Source organism: Schistocerca nitens, chromosome 9 (genome assembly GCF_023898315.1).
Source record: "Schistocerca nitens isolate TAMUIC-IGC-003100 chromosome 9, iqSchNite1.1, whole genome shotgun sequence".
NCBI classification, from domain to species: Eukaryota; Metazoa; Arthropoda; class Insecta; order Orthoptera; family Acrididae; genus Schistocerca; species Schistocerca nitens.
The window spans coordinates 195,706,678-195,728,237 of record NC_064622.1 but is presented as its reverse complement, the minus strand read 5'-3'; the positions used below and the strand labels follow the sequence as shown (position 1 = coordinate 195,728,237).

Here is a 21,560-nt window from a genome sequence, read left to right as displayed (position 1 = left end):
TCCGTTTGGGATCCGCGTGCAGCGTGTTCTGGAGTCACTTGATGTGGGAAACGATGACCCAAAATCGAGGATTTTAACCTCCGATGAATCTGAGCCTGGCGTCTGCTTTTCCCACTATCTGTTTTATGAGGTCATTCCACTTCACGTCGCTCTGGATAGTTAGGCCTAGATATTTTACGGCAGACGCTGTATCCACCTGTTTGCCATCAATAGTATAGCTGTACGTAGTGGATTTCTTTTCCTATGTATGAGCAATATGTTATATTTATTTGCGTTCAGGGTCAACTGCCAGTCTGCACCATTCATAAATTCTCTGCAGGTCGCTCTGCAAGTACTTCCTTCGGATAGCATTAAAGAGCATCCGACGCTCTCATACTGATCGAAACAGGGGGAGTCCGTTGGTTGCTCTGTTGTTCATCCTGATCGCGTCCTCAGTCAGACTCCCTCGAGACTTCACTGTGTGCGATCGTTCGGGAATTGAAGTAGATCAGGCGTGCTTAGCGCTAAATTCCACTCTCTAAAACACTTGTACCCAGCAGATACAGTAGTCCAAAATATCCAGGATTCCCTAATTCAGCTACAACCACTGGGGAAGGAGTTGTGTTTCTGACGGCTACCATTGCACAATAGGTATCGCGGGGAACGAAATAGCGGATATAGCAGCGAAGGAGACGTGTAGCAATCCTCCGTTATATCACTGTGCCATCCCCTGCAAGCTATTATTGCTGTTAAAGTAGAGAATCGTGCCTCGATAGGAAGCAGAGTGGCTGGAAGTGACTGACAAGAAGCTGTGTAGTAATGTCCATTACGCGGCCGTCGATTACCCCCTTTCGGCCATAAAGACGGAATGAGATTCTGCTTAGTCGTCTTTGTATAGACCACGGTCTTCTGAGGCACAACTTCTTGGTACAGCGAGAGGATCATCCAATGTGTGGAGCTTATGGCGTACAGATAACTGTGACACATTTTACTCGACTGTGTTTTAAGAGACATTGAAACATACATGATCAGAGTTTTAAGTTTCGAGATGTGCCCAACTTGTTTACAAAAAAAAATTAGGGAGATGTTCTTAATATGTTAAGTCACTGGCTAACTCTGTTTCCTGTAAGTGGTCAGACAGCCCCATTTCTCTGTACTTTCCTTTCACCTCTTCTGTGGTCTTACTTTTCTAATCCCAGGAAAATCACCTTCAGCCTTCTCCGTTGTATTAAGGCACGGTTAAATATAAATTAATAGCATTTCTGAAGCTTGTCACTAAACTTAGAACACCACCAGGTATACTCCGTCTCAACGTCCGAATGCAGTAGGCCCTACACTTGGGAGTGCCTCCAATGACAGCTGTTTACAACTGGACATTGTCTTCTTGTTGAATAAGTTGGCACTCTTGAATCGACGCAGGTAACAGTCTTTGCAAACGAACGTTCAAATTGCTGTTGATGTATTTCCTTATTCAAAACAGATTTGTACTCATTTACGTCACTGTAAAGTGCGTCAGTTGCTTGTGCCAAGGAGAGTACGGTCACACAAAAAGGACGAAATTACGACCTGCGTCATGAGGTAGGTAATAATACGCATTTCAAATACACGTAAACAACTTTTTTGACTAGGAACGGGTTGTGATAAAAACAGAATACCACTGGCGGTTTGAGCATATGATTTCAATAACACCGCTTTAAAAGACGACCTCGATGCTGTTAGCCATAAAGCAAGCCAGCGCAACCAACCCACTGCCAGCTTCAGTTCTGGAGGGTCTTCAATATTTCGTTAAGACCTGTTACCAGGAAAATCTTCCCAGCTCTTCCTTGTGAAGTAGTTCTTCCTATGTACACAGAGAGATTTTAACAGTACTGATCTTTATCGGGATATGTTCGAAATGCGATTGGCGTTAACCGTGTATTAAGTTCATCCCCAAAAAATCTAGTCCCCTTCTAAAAACGACGGACGAGGTCTCTTGCTACATATTAGAACCTCGATACGCCAGTAAGATGGAAAAGCGGTCTGAGATGGCTTAGTGTGTAGTTATTTCATATTCGTTTGTGGACGACTACATTTTTTTTCTTGGGGGAGGGAGAAATTGATAGCTTAACAGTTCTTCAGAGGTCGTACTGCACTATAAGGTGCCACAACTGGTACATCTGAGGAAGGTTACAGGCCCCTCAGTGCTCCGGCTTACAAAGTGCTGCATCAAAAGAATTCACCAGCTACTGCATCTGACAAATGCGGTAACGACTACTGCGAAGGTATCAAATTTATTCTTCTCTACTGTACCCATCTACATATTAAATAAGAACAGCAGCTCCTGTGTATCCAACGCCAATCTTTACTCCCTGTTGTCACTCGACTATTAGTGAAAGTTTTTGAAGGCCGTCCACATATAACGAGGATTCTATGTAGGGATCAGAGATTTTAATATAATAGTGTTAACGTGAGGGGTTTTGATGTTATTTTTATGCCGGTAACAAGACGTAGCTGACATTGTTCGTTGAAGCCTTTAGGTTCTTTCGTGTTTTTCTATGGAACCATGTGAACTAAAACTAATCGCTCATGCAACAAGTTAAGACGTAATTCACAAAATGCTGATTAAGATCTTTAAAATGCCACACACGTTTCTGTATGATAGATTCCTTCTTTGCATGTGGGTACTTGTAAGGAAAGTTCTATGTAATTCCCTGACAAAAAATTTCGATTTAACTTCTCCCATTTCCCACACAGTGGTTAATATTTTGCTCAATCCTGATGCCTCAGACAGGCATTTCACTCTGCAAAGAACAACTCTAAAATGTAGCAAACTAACAGTTTCACTTCAAAGAACAGATAGTTGACTGTTAAACGGAAACCGACATTCACGTGTTGTGAAGCATCTGAGAAAAAGAACAAAGATGCAGCATTATGTACGCCACAGTAAAAGCCAACGACAAAAATGAGTCTTGCCTAACATCAAACGGATCAGGGTTTCCAGTCATGTGCATGCAACCTGAAGGCTCACTGCTTGCTGCAGTACCACCATTATGTTGAAAACTACTGATCGCATGTTCCCATGCGTCACAATACTTCCACTCTGATGCCTGGCCAGGACAGAAGACTGGAGACGTGTGTCTCGTGTCTGACTGCGTGAGGGAACAACGTAACAATGAGCGTCTAGGGCTATTGACTCGGTCTGTGAGCTGTGAATCAGCAAGTGACCTACAGGAGCGTCGCTGCATGAAGTATGAGTAGTTCTCGCTACGAAAGAGCCGCCTTGTAACTTACTTCGCTCCTAGTATTCTCTTAACTAAATTCCTTTAACTGTTTTCCACATAGATTCCCCGGCTGACAAATGATATTCACAGATGTACAGGACTTCTTTTTTACTCGGCTGCAATCCTGGTACACACAGAAATCCCCACAATACAATACCATAGCACTCCACTAGGTAGGCCAAAACAAAATGTTGTAGCCCAGTGATAGACATGTACCCATGAGACATGTACCCATGAGACATGTACCCATGAGACATGTACCCATGAGACATGTACCCATGAGACATGTACCCATGAGACATGTACCCATGAGACATGTACCCATGAGACATGTACCCATGAGACATGTACCCATGAGACATGTACCCATGAGACATGTACCCATGAGACATGTACCCATGAGACATGTACCCATGAGACATGTACCCATGAGACATGTACCCATGAGACATGTACCCATGAGACATGTACCCATGAGACATGTACCCATGAGACATGTACCCATGAGACATGTACCCATGAGACATGTACCCATGAGACATGTACCCATGAGACATGTACCCATGAGACATGTACCCATGAGACATGTACCCATGAGACATGTACCCATGAGACATGTACCCATGAGACATGTACCCATGAGACATGTACCCACAAACAAAAAAGGTGTCATTTTTTTCGACGTTATTATAAACTTCGACCACCCCTCGTACACATATACACCGCAAGCCATTCTATAGTCCACGTAGGAGGGAATTTCATATCTGAATTACCCTTTGCAGTCCATTAAATTCGCATATGGAGAGGGAAATGTCATTTTATGTCCATATTCGCTTCTTGTTCTCTCTTGATCTCATGATCCTTACACGATAGAGCCCATAGAACCATTAGTTTAATTAAAGGGCAGTCAATCACGGAGGTTCAGAGTAGATTATAATTATAGTATCACAGCAAAACTTGGTAGATACGCTGAGTTACTGTGGAGAAAATTTATGCTGGAAAAATTAGTTCTAATTTTGCCACCATGAGCAAATCTGGCACGTGGATGCAAGACAATCGTACGGAAATGTTTCCATATGAAATGAAATTCCAGTGGGACGTGGGCGGGAAAAGTGAAACGAATGAGAAAAGTGTAATGCAGATTTTATTGTTAAGCATCTTGTAAGAAACCAGTTACTCTCACACATTTGCCCTCTTCGCCAAGTCCTCTGTGTGTGTTCTCTTCAAAGAGGAACGAACCAAGAAGAAAGGTGCTCGTGAATCTACACCACAGAGTTGCCGCGGGTGCAGTGGCTCTCCGTACTCAACACATCGTTTAGCAGTACCCCGAATTGGGCAATTTTGTGTATTCACTGCACCCTGTAGTGTAAAATGTGCCTAGTCACTCCATAGAATATTCTCTGGCCGAAGAGCAAATGGGGGCTCGGCTACTACTTGCTCCAGGGTCGGATGATCGAGCGACTCGTCCATTCTGGGGATTTCTGCCTTATGAACGCGGGTCAGATGACTCACTTTTCCATAGCTACAGTCTCTTTCAGGTATTGACCTTTGTTTTGGTTCCCCAGCTATTGCAGACTCAGTTCAGTGGGAAGTGGCTCCCGATTTACATTCTAGTGACCTCTTCCCAGTGTGGACCCATCTGCCGACTAGGACGGTGACCATCAGGAGACCACGCAGGTTAATGATATCAACGGAAAATTGGTCACAGTACAGTGGACGGGTTATTTTTGAACAAAAGGATTGGGCACAGGAGGCGGTGGCCCTATCACTCATCAGATCCAAAGGGCTGCCGCAGAGTCCATCCACAGGTCTAGTAACCACCTCCGACGATGGCCTGTACCTTGGTGGAATGGCTACCGTCGATTGGCCATGAGGGCCAGGCGGACACCTCTGCGGAACTTCAGTGTCCAACTAGAGACAATCTTCATGCCTTCAGGTCTGCAAGAGCACATTCAAGGCGAGTGATCAAAAAACGGAAGAGGTCTTCCGGCAGGGAATTCATGACTTCCATTAATCGATCCACTTCCGCTGTGCACGTTTGGGAAACACTAAGAAGGATTTCAGGCAACAGAACCGGCATCCCCTTACGGTCTTGTCAAATAATGGGGTCTTCGTCTGGCTGCTCGAGTCTCGAGGTCACCCGAGCCGCTTTCAGAGCGGTTTCAGGCATTACCGTTCCACTCTTGACAACTTAATTTTACAGGAGACGGCGATACAGGAGTCCTCCTTACCCCAGAAGCATTTAGTTCTTGTGTTTTTTGGCCTCGAAAAAGTATATGACAGTACTTGGAGGTACAACATCCTTCGCCAACTTAATGAACGGTAACTACGTGGACGCCTGCCGCTTCTGATTCAATCCTTTCTCGAGAACCGGCGTTTTCGTTACCGCATTGGCGATGCCATGCCTGATTGCTTTGTTAAAGAGAATGGTGCGCCCCAGGGCAGTGTCCTCAGTGTTACATTGTTTGCCATCGCTAGTAATGGCATTTCCTCCGCAGTCAGGAGCCCTGTTAAATTCTCTTTGTTTGTGGATGACTTTGCAATCTTCTACTTTTCCTCTGATCTTAAGACAACGAGGAGGCAGCTACAGTTGACAATTGGGAGGCTGGAAACGTGGGTCCAGACAACTGGTTTTCGGTTCTTACCTAAGATTGTGTCAATTTTAATCGTGCTCGTCGGAGTTTTAACCAACCAGAGCTTCCAATGGGGGACCGTATATTATGTTTCCAAGACACTGTGCGCTTTTTGTGTTTATTATTTGACTAAAAATTAACATGGCTCCCACACCTGAAAGACCTACGAACAAAGGGCTTCCGGTTGTTGAACATTTTTACAAGCCTTGGCGGAAAAACATAGGGAGCTGACAGGTCCCGCCTCCTGCAGCTTAGACTATGGCACCGTGGTCTACGGATCAGCCTATCCTTCCTGCCTCCGGATGTTAGATGCTGCCCACCATGAGGGCGTTCGGATATCGACTGGAATCTTTCGGACCAGCCCAGTTCAGAGTCCGTGTGCAGAGGCAGGTGAACAACCCTTCTTGATTCGGTGACGTAACCTTCTGGCTCGACAGGCGCTGAAAATCTCAGCGTCACCTCAGTCATTTGCATTTAGTTCAGTAATCCAACCCATTTTCGAACTACTGTTCAGGAATCGGCCCCAAGCGACCCAGCCATTTGGTATACGTGCCACAGACTAAAAGATCTGGCTCTCTCGGGCATGAAAATACACACCCAGGTATGCAACGCCTTGGTGTCTTCAGAGGCCCAAAGTGACTTTAAGTTTGACACTATACACGAAAAGTTGTACTCCAGATTTGCTTTTTACAACTATGTTTTGGTCTGTTTTAAGTACGTGCCTTACTTTTATAGTTATTATCTTGATTATTAAATTTATTGTATTTTTTGTTTATTTGATTATTTAATAAGAATAATTTTGTTGAATTTTGTCTTAGTATATTTTGTAGAATTGATTTTTTAGAGCAGATAGATCGCAGCAGTGGAATGCTCTCGGTTGTTCTGCCGTTTTCCCTCATACGGTTTTTTAAGTGCGTCTTCCAGAACAATTTACAAATTATGATGCGGAGTTATATGGCACTCTGATGGCACTGGAGAGGGTTCACAGAAATCACCGTACGAGTTTTCTTGTGTGTTCCGACTCTCATGGTGGGCTGCAGGCACTTCATCAAATGTATCCGGTAGACCCGCTGATTCAGCTCATCCATGACGCCTTACAGTAGCTCCAACACCGTGGGAAGGAGGTGATCTCTTGCTGGGTACTTGGTCACATTGGGATACAGGGGAACGACATAGCTGACAAAGATGCCAAGGAAGCATGTTGGGATGGTGCTGTCCGCCAATGTCCCATCCCGTTGCACGTCATTACCTCATTTTCTCACAGATGCATCATGCTTCAGTGGGAGCCTGCATGGTTGCAGGTGACATACAACAAACTGCGGTTCTCAAATCGACCACAATGGCTTGGCGGACTTCATGTCAGCCTCGGCGCTGGAAGGAAGTTTTGCCTACCACATTGCGCATCGGGCATAGCTCTTTCACACATTGCTTCCTCCTCCGCCGCGAAGATCCACGACTTTGTGAAGTCTGTGGCGTGCCGCTTTCCGTTCAGCATATTGTGGCTACGTTTGTCCTGTATACTGATATTAGGTCAGCCCTCGATCTCGCTGGAGATCCGCCCACCATCCTCGCAGATACCGATACCAGTGTTTCAAGAGTGACGAAATTTTGTGATCGATCAGGCATCATCCCTAAACTGGTTGGGAAGGGCGGCAGACCTTAATACGTTATAAACTGGTCCGCATGCAACAGCCTTCGTTCCCACCCATGAGATTTGCATGTCGACGTTTCGTCAGGGTGGTGATAACCATGATGTCGAGCGCCTCCCCTCCACACAAATCATCATCCATTGTCAATTTAAAGCAACAGCAACCACGTCAGTAACTTCGATTTCGATAAGACACCTTACTACTCCACGCATCACACCAAGCTGATTTGTTCTCAAATTTCATTTCATGACATCGGACCTCTCCTCAAACCCTCCAGTCAGTTCAACTCTGTAATAGCTGCAATTAACATAAAACTGTTTTAAGAACAGTGCACGATCTCTTATCGATAGTTACAAATTTCAATCACATTATGGCTTGTCGAATTACAGCGTAGATATAACGTTATACAACGTACACCGCCAGATAGACACCCGATGGCCAAAATCGTAAATTTTTTTTTTCCAGCGTAAATCGTTCCGCATTAACGAATTAGCATATCTACAAAGTTTAGTTGCCGTACCATAAACCGGACTTAATTGAATAGCTGCAGTTCAGTTGTAACCACCTGGTGCATATGCTCTAGATTTACCGAAAGATTTTCGATTTTATTTCACTTGATCCCAATTAAGCTTCATGCTCCTCCAGTGCTTTGCTACCGGATGTATCTGCCGTTTGCACGGACTATGTTCGCCTTCCGCGGTCTTCGCAGTGTGTCTGACTTCATTTGGTGTTACGCATTCTTGATGACACAGAATATAGTAGTAGTAAGTAGTAAGTAAGTGGTCTCACTATTGTCTTGTCCGCCGTTTCCTATATATTTGCATCATATTTATCCAGACCCCTCTCAACAGATAGAGCCTCCATTCAATTTCTCTACTCATCGGTTACAGGAATACTGAAACCATGCAATAGGATGCAAAAACCAAAAAGTAGCAAGTCGTTACAGATTTGTTTCACTGTTCATGTCATAAAGGCTACAGCTGTAGTGCTGAAATAATGTGTGGTAAACGTATCTCTGGCCAAGTCGTGAAAATTATCTCCATTGACAACGTATACAGCCATAGGAACATAAACATTCTTCCAGTAGGTCGTCGCTAATTTTAGAAAGCCTAGTGGCATGCGTACTGACAGTATGGTGCCCCCTGAACAAAATTCGTGTAAGTGAAGAAAACTGTTTGCGTGTGGATGTGCGTTCTCGAGAATAACGGCTAATAACGTTCTCGAGAATAACGGCTAATAAGTTTCCTTTAATTTACGTCTATGATCACAATGTTTTTTGTTTAATAGATTACCGGTTTCGGTCTTTAATGACCATCAGATCTGTTTCATAAAAACAGTCCTTTTTATGAAACAGATCTGATGGTCATTAAAGACCGAAACCGGTAATCTATTAAACAAAAAGATTGCGACCATAGACTTAAAGGAAACTTATTACATATACGGGTCACTGCGTTTTTTCGCGATGATGTCGCAGCTTGTGAAAATAATGGCTAAGTTGTTACATCTCTGAATTGAACTCTGAGCTCCTTGACGTTGGGTCAATAAAACAGAGATCCAATAAGAGTAAGAAATAAATCAGATTTATTAAGATACATAACCAGGAAAATGTGGTAAAATTATCCCAGTGATACTGTTTAATAGGTAATTTTCACTAAAACAGTCATCACCCGATTCTTATCTAAAAAAAAAAACAAATTGAGTCATTCTTGACCTAATATTTTTTGCTTAGAATCATCTTCTCACAGCGTAATGGATGGCTAATGTTTCCAGCTGTTTCTGAGACTCATCTTTCAGTACTCTTCATACTCAGTTCAGATATGTCAAGAAGTCTATTAAATTCACTCTAAGACGAGGACGCACCACGAAGGAGTTATCCGAATGGGTCGGAAATCGGTGGATGTGATCTACATACAAAGACAAATTATTACAATTTCAGGAGTAATGGATGACTTATTCAAAACAAAGAGCTTCAGAAATGCAGTCAGTAAGTAACGCAATGGTCCCCCTCTGGCCTTTGGGCAAGCATTTGCTCGGCTTGGCATTAAATTACAGACTTGTTACAAGTCGTCCTTAGGGATATCGCGCCGAATTCTGTCCAACTGGCGCATTACGTCGTCAAAATTCCGAGATAGCTGGAGAGCCCTGTCCATAATTCTACAAACTTTATTATTTGGCGAGGGATCCGGTGACGTTGCTGGCTAAGGTACGGTTTGGCCAGCACAAAGACAGGCAGTAGAAACGCCCGCTCTGGGTGAGCGGGATTTATCTTTCTGAAATTTAAGCCCAGGATAGCTTGCTGTGAAAAGCTGTGCTATAAGAGTGCCGCAGATGACAACCAAAGGGATCTTGCTTTTTTTTTTTTTTTTTTTTTTTTTTTTTTTTTTGTCATCAGTCTGATTGGTTTGATGCGGCCCGCCACGAATTCCTTTCCTGTGCTAACCTCTTCATCTCAGAGTAGCACTTGCAACCTACGTCCTCAATTATTTGCTTGACGTATTCTAATCTCTGTCTTCCTCTACAGTTTTTGCCCTCTACAGCTCCCTCTAGTACCATGGAAGTCATTCCCTCATGTCTTAGCAGCTGTCCTATCATCCTGTCCCTTCTCCTTATCAGTCTTTTCCACATATTCCATTCCTCTCCGATTCTGCGTAGAACCTCCTCATTCCTTACCTTATCAGTCCACCTAATTTTCAACATTCGTCTATAGCACCACTTCTCAAATGCTTCGATTCTCTTCTGTTCCGGTTTTCCCACAGTCCATGTTTCACTACCATACAATGCTGTACTCCAGACGTACATCCTCAGAAATTTCTTCCTCAAATTAAGGCCGGTATTTGATATTAGTAGACCTCTCTTGGCCAGAAATGCCTTTTTTTGCCATAGCGAGTCTGCTTTTGATGTCCTCCTTGCTCGGTCCGTCATTGGTTATTTTACTGCCTGGGTAGCAGAATTCCTTGACATCATTGACTTCGTGACCATCAATCCTGATAAGTTTCTCGCTGTTCTCATTTCTACTACTTCTCATTACCTTCGTGTTTCTCCGATTTACTCTCAAACCATACTGTGTACTCATTAGACTGTTCATTCCGTTCAGCAGATCATTTAATTCTTCTTCACTTTCACTCAGGATAGCAATGTCATCAGCGAATCGTATCATTGTTATTTGTGACGCGTTTTGTACTGTGGCTTCACTTACGTCACACATCAGTCAAACTACAGTGAATTGTATTTTAAATCCACTCCTGAACCTTTCGTTTGTTTCTATCATTGCTTCCTCGATGTACAGATTGAAGAGTAGGGGCGAAAGGCTACAGCCTTGTCTTACACCCTTCTTAATACGAGCACTTCGTTCTTGATCGTCCACTCTTATTATTCCCTCTTGGTTGTTGTACATATTGTATATGACCCGTCTCTCCCTATAGCTTACCCCTACTTTTTTCAGAATCTCGAAGAGCTTGCACCATTTTATATTGTCGAACGCTTTTTCCAGGTCGACAAATCCTGTGAAAGTGTCTTGATTTTTCTTTAGCCTTGCTTCCATTATTAGCCGTATCGTCGGAATTGCCCCTCTCGGCCCTTCACTTTTCCTAAAGCCAAACTGATCGTCACCTAACAATTTCTCAATTTTCTTTTCCATTCTTCTGTATATTATTCTTGTAAGCAGCTTCGATGCATGAGCTGTTAAGCTGATTGTGCAGCAATTCTCGCACTTGTCAGCTCTTGCCGTCTTCGGAATTCTGTGGATGATGACTTTTCCGAAAGTCAGATGATATGTTGCCAGACTCATATATTCTACACACCAACGTGAATAGTCGTTTTGTTGCCACTTCCCCCAATGATTTTAGAAATTCTGATGGAATGTTATCTATCCCTTCTGCCTTATTTGACGGTAAGTCCTCCAAAGCTCTTTTAAATTCCGATTCTAATACTGGATCCCCTATCTCTTCTAAATCGACTCCTGTTTCTTCTTCTATCACATCAAATTTTCACCCTCATAGAGGCTTTCAATGTATTCTTTCCACCTACCTGCTCTCTCCTCTGCATTTAAAAGTGGAATTCCCGTTGCACTCTCAATGTTACCACCGTTGCTTTTAATGTCACCAAAGGTTGTTTTGACTTTCCTGTATGCTGAGACTGTCCTTCCGACAATCTTACCTTTTTCGATGTCTTCACATTTTTCCTGCAGCCATTTCGTCTTAGCTTCCCTGCACTTCCTATTTATTTCATTCCTCAGCGACTTGTTTTTCTGTATTCCTGATTTTCCCGGAACGTGTTTGTACTTCCTCCTTTCATCTTGCTACGAAAAGAAATAGCATTGATGGTTGTCGGGCGGTATGGCGGGCGGCAGACTGGTATCCCACCGCTGTCCAGGACGTCTCCAGACACGTCTTCGGCCCGGAATATCAATGACTAGAGTGGAATCGTTTGCAGTGATAAGTCGCAATAACAAGCGAAGACGTTTCTATAGAGGCCTTGGATAGTGGTGGGACGTCGACCTGTCGCCCGCTGTTGTACAGCCCGGTAACCAGAAGTGGTGGTCTGGGGTGCGATTTCTTTTCTCGTAGCAAAACTCCTCTGTTTGACATCAGCGGCACCATTACAGCATAGTGCTACGTCGACGATATTGTACGGCCTGTTTGGTTACTCTTCGTGGCAAAGGATCCTGAGCCTACATTTCAGCAAGACAATTCCCGCGCACACACGGTGAGAGTTTCTACTGCTTGTGTTCCTGCTCCTCAAACACAGCCTTGCCCAGCAGAGGCGCCTGATCTCTTCGCAACTGACAACTTTCAGAATATTATGGACAGGGCCCTCCAACCATCTCCGCATTTTAACGATCTAACGCGCCAGTCTCACACAATTAGGCACAATCTCTCTCAGGAGAACATCAAAGATACCAAGAAGTAACAAGCCGAATAACTGCTTTCGCAAAAACCAGAGGTGGGCCATCGCTCCACTGACGTAATCAGTTCGTGAAGCTCTTTCTCTTGAATAAACCATCCATTTTTTTCTGAAACTGTAATCATTTGTTGTCTGTACAGGTGCATCACATCTACAGATTATCATCCCATTCGGATAATTGTCATGGTGCATCGTGATTTTTTTTCCTTTGATTTTCTTTCTCCTCTTAGGATGTACACTTACAATCCTCTCTGCCTGTATATGCATTTCTTTGTATCCAAATAAAAATATGTTCACAGTGTAGTGCTTCGTGTTATACGTTGCGTAGCTTACCGACAATGCATCTCTGTGTACCGCATAATTTCCCGATATTACTTTGAAATTATATCCTCTCGATAAAAGATCATGTGATTCATCAAATACAAAATACCTGCATGTTGCTTAGCATCGGTGTACCCACCTAAACTCTAAAGCCGCAGCACGAGAACCAGCCTCGTTCGTTAATGCTTCTTCGAGGTGAACGTCTTTATAAATAATTCTGTACTCTCCACTGTAAGCAAAACTCCTGACGACGACAACAAAACAAATGTAAGTATTACCTTGCATATTTTATTCTGATTTTCTTCACTGTAGTTTGACTGATGTGTGACTTAAGTGAAGCCACAGTACAAAACGCGTCACAAATAACAAACACTTCAGAAACTCTGTTTTCGCGTTTTGCGTCTTTGTTTTTAAATAGGAGTGGAGAGCTGATAACGAAAACATTGCCTGAAATAAAATTATTTTAGAAATTAGAATGAAATCAGTACCTTCGGCTGCTGACCGGCGTTGATACATATCAAGGAGACAGGTGAAAATGTGTGCCCCGACCGGGACTCGAACCCGGGATCCCCTGCTTACATGGCAGAGGCTCTATCCCTCTATTTTTTAAATTTAATTTTTGTTCGCTTTCGTTCGTTGCATCTGCTCGGAGCGGATGTCGGAAAACACCCGTTTAAGTTCGTTGTTGATCGATTGACTCAGTTTATTACAGACGGCAGCTAACCCTCTGACTACACACGCTGAGCTACCGTGCCGGCATCCATCCGAATCACCGCGGGCACAGAGGATAATGCGACTGCAGGGCCATAGCCCGTGCACGCCCCCTGTGAGACCTACATTCTCACCTTATATGTCCACACACTACATTCGTAGCACCCCTACCCAACACACTCATTACGCGTGGAAGATATTCTTACCGAGTCCCGTAAGAGTTCGGGTAGTATGTGTGCATGTTTTTCGTTTGCCTTTCTCTACCCACTGTGTAATGTATGTAGTTTTGTAACTGCAAGACGTACTTCGTGAATACTACAGGACAGCTCCTCATGTCGTGCATGTGGACTGATGTAAAACAAAGACTTGTAGTATGTGTCGGTCCCTTAGGCAACTCTACATCAATAAGATGAAATATGTTGTTATAAATTTTGACACAATGTACCATTAATGATTCATGCTCACTATGTGAAAATAGTTTGTCCGTCAATTTCAAAAACACCAAAAGAGAAAATTCGGATCTTCAGGTTTAAGGCACTGGGAGATAGCATCCGGCGGTGTAAGTATAAAAGGAGTGAATTACCGGTGGATTTAGATGTTAATTCATTTCTGCAATATAAAAAGCACACAACTCTGCCTTTTTAGGAGGCTGCGTATAACAAAAATGACTGAACACATGAGATGCATTTGAGTTCAAAGAATTCCACAGTAAACGCTCAATATTCTCAGGAGAGGCTTCTAAGAATGCTAAGTTAGAATCTTCTCTTAAGAATTTTGAGTGTGCTGTGTTAGAGGTGTGTTTACTGAAGAGAAGCCAGTGCACTGTTCACTGAGTACAGAGAAAGTTCAGAGTTGTAAACGATTTAACTCAGCGAGAGTGCTGCCGTATTGAATCAAAGACAACAGTCGCAACAATAGTATATGCCTGGTATTTTTATGTTCTAGTTCGCAGTACGGAACTTCAGCTTTCAGTTGCAATGAAAATGTAAGTTACTGTAAAGTAAGATTAAGATGGGTTGCCTGTTGAAAATGAATAGGTGTTCCAGTATTTCACACTCAAAAGTATAAAAGTATTAGTGTAGCAGAGAAATGTACGTTTTTTTAAATAAAAAAAATAGTTCAGTTTTTCAGACTATTGAGGGGAAAGGGGGAGTAAGCGTTTACAATATGCGACTTCCAACACGTCATATCTATAAACTTTAGAAGCTAAAAATGTCCAAGAAATATGAAATTCGAAAATAAATTATCCACTCATCGAACACAGCAATTCACAATTAGACAACATATCTCGCTGGTACATTAACTATTGATACTAATCTAACATGGGCTTTGCGTCTGCTTCTTGTTCGTTAATTTTGCTTGGGTTTAATCACTTGTTCATAACTTTACCGGTTCTGAAAGACTGAGATTTTAGGATTTTTTCAATGAACTCAATTTTTTCAATGAATACAGCTTTTTATAAAAAAAACGCACATCGGGCTCTGACAATGGTAGGTGTACAGCTCAAAACAGTCGATGAACGAGCAAGCCTATCGTGATTAATGGCACGGAGGATCAGCTTGTACTAACCTGAGTAGAATTCAAGTAAAGTTCAGTAGCAGAGTAAAAATGCTGATCCACGCAACTAAACTTTTCCACGCGTAGCGCGTTCGCGTGGCATTGCTAATGTATTTGCGCTGCAGTCGTGTTTGTCCGGTACTGGCAGTGAATAAAAGTAACTCTGATCAAATGGCTGTGACGTTAGTGTGTGACAGGTGAGCTATTGGTACATAAAATTTCTCCACTCGCAGTAGTGAAACGTGTTTACGCCATTGGCCAAGCTTTCAGACAAAAGAAGGTATTCGAACATCAGGCAGCGTCCTCCACGGGAAAGTACAGTCAGAGACGACTGATAAATCACGTTTTAAAGTCGTGGCTGAGGTAGCCTCTATGCATTTTTTCATCCTGGGAACTACACCTAGCGACATGGCGCAGTAGTAAGACATTGGATTTGTTTGCGGAAAGGCTTCGACCATCCATAATTTGATTTTCCGTGGTTTTCTTACACAGCTGAAGGCAAATGCCTCGATGGGTTCTTTGACGTCGTTTTCCACTGTGATGTTTCCTCAATTCTATTTTGTGCTTCATGTTCAACGACGGCGTCGTCGACGGAACATCAAACCAAAGTTTCCATCCTTTTTGCACTCCATGGTAATGTCCGAATCCATTTTGCAGAAAAAGTTGCAAATGGGGCAGATCAAATGCAGCAGTGGAAAGTTCACTGGTAATTCGGGCACCTGTGACGTGCACATTCAGTTTTTCAGCACGGGGTCGCGATTCCCCGGTGAGCACTCACGTGGCACGACACAGGCACAGGCCAGTGCAGCAGTTCTTCTGAATGCATGCCGTAATCGTCTTCCTCGGCTCCAGCAGTCACCCTTGCTCTCTACCCTTCACGTCAGACTCCAAACCACGCTTACAGGCCTGAGCGGATTAGATAAATGCTACCCTTGCGTCATCCGCGAGTCCCTTAGCTGTATCCGCAGCCGCATCGGCGAACCTTCGATCTGCATCCGCGGATATTAAAGTTACGTAAAGCAGTCTAAAATAAGCGGCACGCAGCAGTTCTGTCGGTAGAACTGCGCCTCTCCTGAATTTTCACCTGCTAGAGTCCACTTAGCTGTGACCGTCTTCACATACTGGATGATTATAACTAAAGCTCAGCTACTCACAGAAGTCTAGTGTGAGCTGTATTTATCGTATGGAAGCGAAACGCAGTAGATAGCCTAATGCGTTAATGCAGAACCGATTTACCCTGAAAAAAAATAGTTCCAATTGTGGTCACAAAGTCCACATCTGGCGCTGTACACAAAGACGTTATGACAGCCACGCTGTCATTTGACGAGCCGTAACGTGAGTGAACTGTAAGGCTATCGAGAAGAGAGACGTTGCCCTTTTAGAGCAACTTATTTATGTAAATGGCAGAAAACAGTCTGTACAGAGAACGTATCGTAGAGTGAAAGATCTTGGTGATTTCTCAGATTCCAGCGGAACTACTGCGAGCAATTGTTAACATCGTTTAATGGACATCTCATCGACGTTACTGGTGCTCCTATTAAACAAATTTTGTGAGTAGTGGTCAATAATACAATCAGCATTATGCCTTTCTCACTTTACATTTCCTTAGCACGTGCCATTCCTAATACATTACGAATGGAAACATTTCTGTACATCGTCTTCGCGTTCGCAGCGCCAGTTTTGCACCTGGTGGCCAAAAATGCAACTACTTCTTCGGAATAAATCTGTTTGGTATTAAAGCATTAGTATATCCACCAAGTTGACAGCCATACGGAACCCCCCAGGGGGTCCACAACTCTTTTGTGGATACATCCGTAGCGAGCACTGGACCCCGAGCTAATGTGGCCCTTCCTTTCCGGGCTGCATACCTTCCTTTTCCGCATCCTTCCCTATCCCCCATCTTCGACCCCCCCTCCCCTCACCTCTGGCTCTTTGCTTCCCTTCTCCCCCTCTGGGAGTATGGTTTGTGCCTACGTCCGGAGACGGACGCTAGTAAATGTAAAGCATCCTTCGCCTTCTCTGCTTGTATGTCTTCATCCTTCCTTTGTCCTTCTCTTTTCCTTACCTCTTCTCTTTACCCTTTTCTCTGCTGCAGCATTTGAGACCTCTCTTCTTTCCTTTCCCTGTCTTTGTTTTTCCCTTCCCTTTTCTCTTTCTTGCTCCCTGTGCATGTCTGAAGGCCAACCCACGCATTTTTGTGCGTAGCCGGTGCCGGGGTAACGCGTAATTCCCCGCCCCGGGTAGACAGGTAGGACACGTACGTACCCCCTGGTAATGGCCAGGCCCAGGGAGGGATGATTACCAGAGCTGATACCTTCCGAAAGTGCCGATTGGTCCCTCCGTCCGTTTGTCGGGAGGTGTGACCTGAGGTGTGAACAATCACCTAAGGCGGGAGTGCCCTCAGAGAGGGCCCCCACAAGGGAGGGGCGCGCCATCGGAGACGCCGGTAATCATGGGGGATTCTTCCGCAATGGTTTCCTCACCTTCCACTATGTCTGCTCATAAGCGTAAGTTCACGGAGTCTCAGCCACAGACAGTTCTTCCATCGTTGCCACAGTTCCTTGTTGTTTCTCGGTCTGACGAAGGTCACGACTTCTCCACGTTCAACCCTTTCATTATTCAGAAAGGTGTCGACGCAATTGCAGGTCCTGTAAAGTCTTGTTCCAGATTACGGAATGGCACCCTGTTGTTAGAAACAATGCCCACCAGGCACAAAAATTGCTGCGTACTTCACTGCTCCACACCTTCTCTGTCCGGGTTGAAGTGCACCGCACTTCCAATTCCTCACGTGGAGTCGTTTATACACGCTCCCTCGATGGATTGTCTGACGAAGAAATTCAGCACTACCTGTCTGACCAGGGCGTAACGGCTGTTCATATAGTTATGAAAAGGGTTGATACGAACATCATTCCAACCCGCACTCTCTTCTTGACATTTGACAAAGTTCAACTACCATCGAAAATCAAAGCAGGCTATGAGATAATTTCCGTTCGCCCTTACGTCCCAAACCCTACGCGTTGCTATCGGTGTCAGCGGTTCAGTCACACCAGCCAGTCCTGCTCCAATCCAGCCAAATGTTACGTGTGGCAAGGATGCCCATGAGGGTGCTTGTCCACCTCCATCCCCTCGCTGCATCAACTGTATGGGTGACCACGCTGCTTCCTCTCGAGATTGCCCCATTTTTAAATACGAAAAGCTCATCCAGGAAATCAGAGTGAACGAAAAGGTATCGACCTTTGCTGCCCGAAAATTATTCGCCAGTCGACAGCCCACCGTGCCTCAGACAGGAAAATACAGCACTGTCCTTGCTTCTCCTCGGCCAACAAAGGAGGCGGCCACGCAGACTTGCGACCTCACCTTTAGTGCCACAGTCGTCAGATCGGCCAGCACAAAGATCGCCAGTTCAACTTCATCACTTTCGTCTGCTCACTCAATGGCTCACCCTTCATCAGGTTCTGCTAAATCTCGAGCCCAAAAGTCAGACACCAAGACTTCGAAAAAAAAGCATACTCGTCAAGATTTTTTATGTACCCCAACTTCACAACCATCGGTTCATCCTTCTTCTAAACATCATATTTCGAAGGAGGCTACAAAGAAACCCACTTCCTCTCCTTCTCCGCCAAGGCGTGTCCCATCTACAGCACCACCTGGCGGAAATCGCCCTCGGCCGTCTTCTGTGTCACCGAGGCGCACTGCTGGCGGCCGATCAACCGGCCGATCGCTGGTGGCAGGAGCTGCTCCTGAACAACCTATGGATCAGGATCTTCTGCCTTCGGCTGATTGCCATTCCATGCTGTCGGTCGCAAGCTCTGAGCAGTCGTTGACGGTAACCTTGGTCACAATCCTCCATTTTCTGTTCACCCTATGTCGATTATCCACTGGAATATCCGCGGCATTCCAGGCAATCGGGATGAATTGTCGATCCTCTTAAGATCCTACTCGCTGGTCATCTTCTGTCTTCAGGAAACAAAGCAGCGTCCCCATGACCGCTTTGTTTTCCCCCATTTTCAGTCCGTCCGATTTGATCTCCCCTCTGTTGAAGGCACTCCAGCCCATGGAGGACTCCTGATTCATCTCCATGATACCCTCCATTATCACCAAATCCCCTTAAACACTTCCTTCCAAGGTGTCGCTGTCAGTCTTACCCTTTCTGGATACACCTTCTCTCTTCGTACTGTATACATTCCATCGTCCACACCAATGGCAAGAGCTGATCTCCTTCATCTTCTTGGTCAGCTTTCACCCCCCTATTTGCTGGTTGGGGATTCCAATGCCCACCACCCGCTTTGGGGATCTCCACATCCTTGTCCACGTGGCTCACTATTGCTAGATGTCTTTCGCCAAGCGGATCTACTTTCCCTCAACACTGGGGTCCCTACATTTTTGTCTGCCTCCACGACAAATTTATCTCCTTTGGAACCTTGCGGTCGGTACTGTTCCGCTAGCTCGGCGCTTCGAATGGTTCGCCCTTGATGATCCACACTCCAGTGATCACTTTCCATGTGTCCTTAGACTGCAGCCTCAACTGCCATATATGCGCCCGCGACGCTGGAAGTTTGCCCAAGCCGATTGGACACTTTTTTCGTCACTAGCGACATTCGATGACCGTCACTTTCCCAGCGTCGACGATGAGGTCACACATATTACCAACGTTATTCTTACAGCTGCGGAACGTTCAATACCACGCACCTCCGAATTGCCCCGGCGCCCCCCAGTTCCTTGGTGGAACGAGGCATGCCGTGACGCAATACGTGAGCGGCGACGTGCTCTTCGCGTTTTCCGCCACCATCCTACTTTGGCCAACTGTATCCGCTATAAGCAGTTCCGTGCGCGATGCCGTCGTGTCATCCGCGATAGCAAGAAGGCAAGCTGGAAATTCTTTATTAGCTCATTTAACACCTTCACTCCCTCCTCGGAAGTTAGGAGTCGGCTTAGACGGTTCTCAGGCGCGCCTAGTTTCTCCCCGGTCTCTGGGCTCACTGTCGCGCATGATACATTAGTGGACCCCGTCGCAATTTATAACTCATTGGGTCAGCACTTTGCTGAGATTTCGAGCTCTTCAAATTACCCGCCAGCGTTTCTCCCGAAGAAACGTGCAGCGGAAGTGCGACATCTTGCTTTCTCCTCTCAAAAACGTGAAAGCTATAATGTTTTCTCCATGCGGGAACTCTAACATGCACTCCCTTCTTCTCGCTCCTCCGCCCCAGGACCGGATGGTATCCACGTCCAAATGTTGCTGCATTTATCAACCCATACTCTGCGTTACCTCCTTCGCCTTTATAATCGAATTTGGACCGACAGTACTTTTCCCAGACGATGGCGGGAAGCTATCGTCGTTCCCGTTCCGAAACCTGGAAAGGACAAACATCTCCCCTCTAGCTATCGCCCCATTTCTCTCACGAGTAGTGTCTGTAAGGTTTTGGAGCGTATGGTGAATACCGTTTAGCTTGGTGGCTGGAATCCCGCAGTCTTTTAACACCTGCCCAATGCGGGACGAGAGAGGCAATTCCGACGTTACGGCTAATAATGGAAGCAAGGCTAAAGAAAAATCAAGACACGTTCATAGGATTTGTCGACCTGGAAAAAGCGTTCGACAATATAAAATGGTGCAAGCTGTTGGAGACTCTGAAAAAAGTAGGGGTAAGCTATAGGGAGAGACGGGTCATATACGAGGGCGGTTCAGAAAGTAACCTCCGATTGGTCACAGTGCGGGTTGTGGGGGAGTAGCGACGCCATCTGAGCGTTCACGCACTCAGCAGGTCAGTCGGCATCAAGCCGTGGTCGAGTGAACGTCGTACCTACGCTAGTTTAGTTTTTGTGGCAGTTTGAAATGTGTGCTGCAATAGAAAACCCCGCCAAATGTGAAGTGCGTGCTGTCATAAGGTTTTTTACAGCCAAAGGATATTCTGCAGCAGCTATTCATCGTGAGCTTTGTGCCGTGTACGGACCAAGAGTTATGAGTGAAGGAGTTGTCCGTGAATGGGTATGTTTATTTAAAAGTGGACGAGAAAACGTTCATGATGAAGAGAGGAGTGGTAGACCATCATTGGTGACTGACGAACTCGTTCAGATAGTTGATGCAAAAGTTCGTGAAAATCGACGTTTCTCAATGTCGGAGTTGTCTACTGGTTTTCCACATATCTCTAAGACTCTCTTGTACGAGACAGTGACAGCAAGATTGGCTGGCTCCAGGCACAAGCGGGTGATTTTTATGCAGAAGGAATTTCAAAGCTTGTGAAGAGATACGATAAGTGCCTCAATCGCTATGGAGACTATGTAGAAAAATAGTGCAAAGATGTAGTTGTAAGATGTATATATTAAAATATTTTTATTTAACTTGGTGTATTTTTTTAAATCAACTGGAGGTTACTTTCTGAACGGCCCTCGTACAATATGTACAACAACCAAGAGGGAATAATAAGAGTGGACGATCAAGAACGAAGTGCTCGTATTAAGAAGGGTGTAAGACAAGGCTGTAGCCTTTCGCCCCTACTCTTCAATCTGTACATCGAGGAAGCAATGATGGAAATAAAAGAGAGGTTCAGGAG

General features: G+C 44.8%; 2 protein-coding genes across 2 annotated transcripts in view; one reads left to right on the top strand and one right to left on the bottom strand.

The window, feature by feature from the left end:
• LOC126204096 (histidine-rich glycoprotein-like) overlaps positions 1-3,886 on the bottom strand; it is a 58,087-nt gene extending 54,201 nt beyond the window's left edge. Inside the window, exon 1 of the mRNA XM_049938514.1 lies at positions 3,456-3,886. Coding sequence (XP_049794471.1) covers positions 3,456-3,886 — 431 coding nt within the window. The remainder of the gene's footprint in view (positions 1-3,455) is intronic.
• The window catches only part of LOC126203155 (lysosome membrane protein 2-like), a 426,168-nt gene that overhangs the window by 70,103 nt on the left and 334,505 nt on the right, over positions 1-21,560 (top strand). The gene's annotated exons all lie outside the window — the stretch shown is intronic.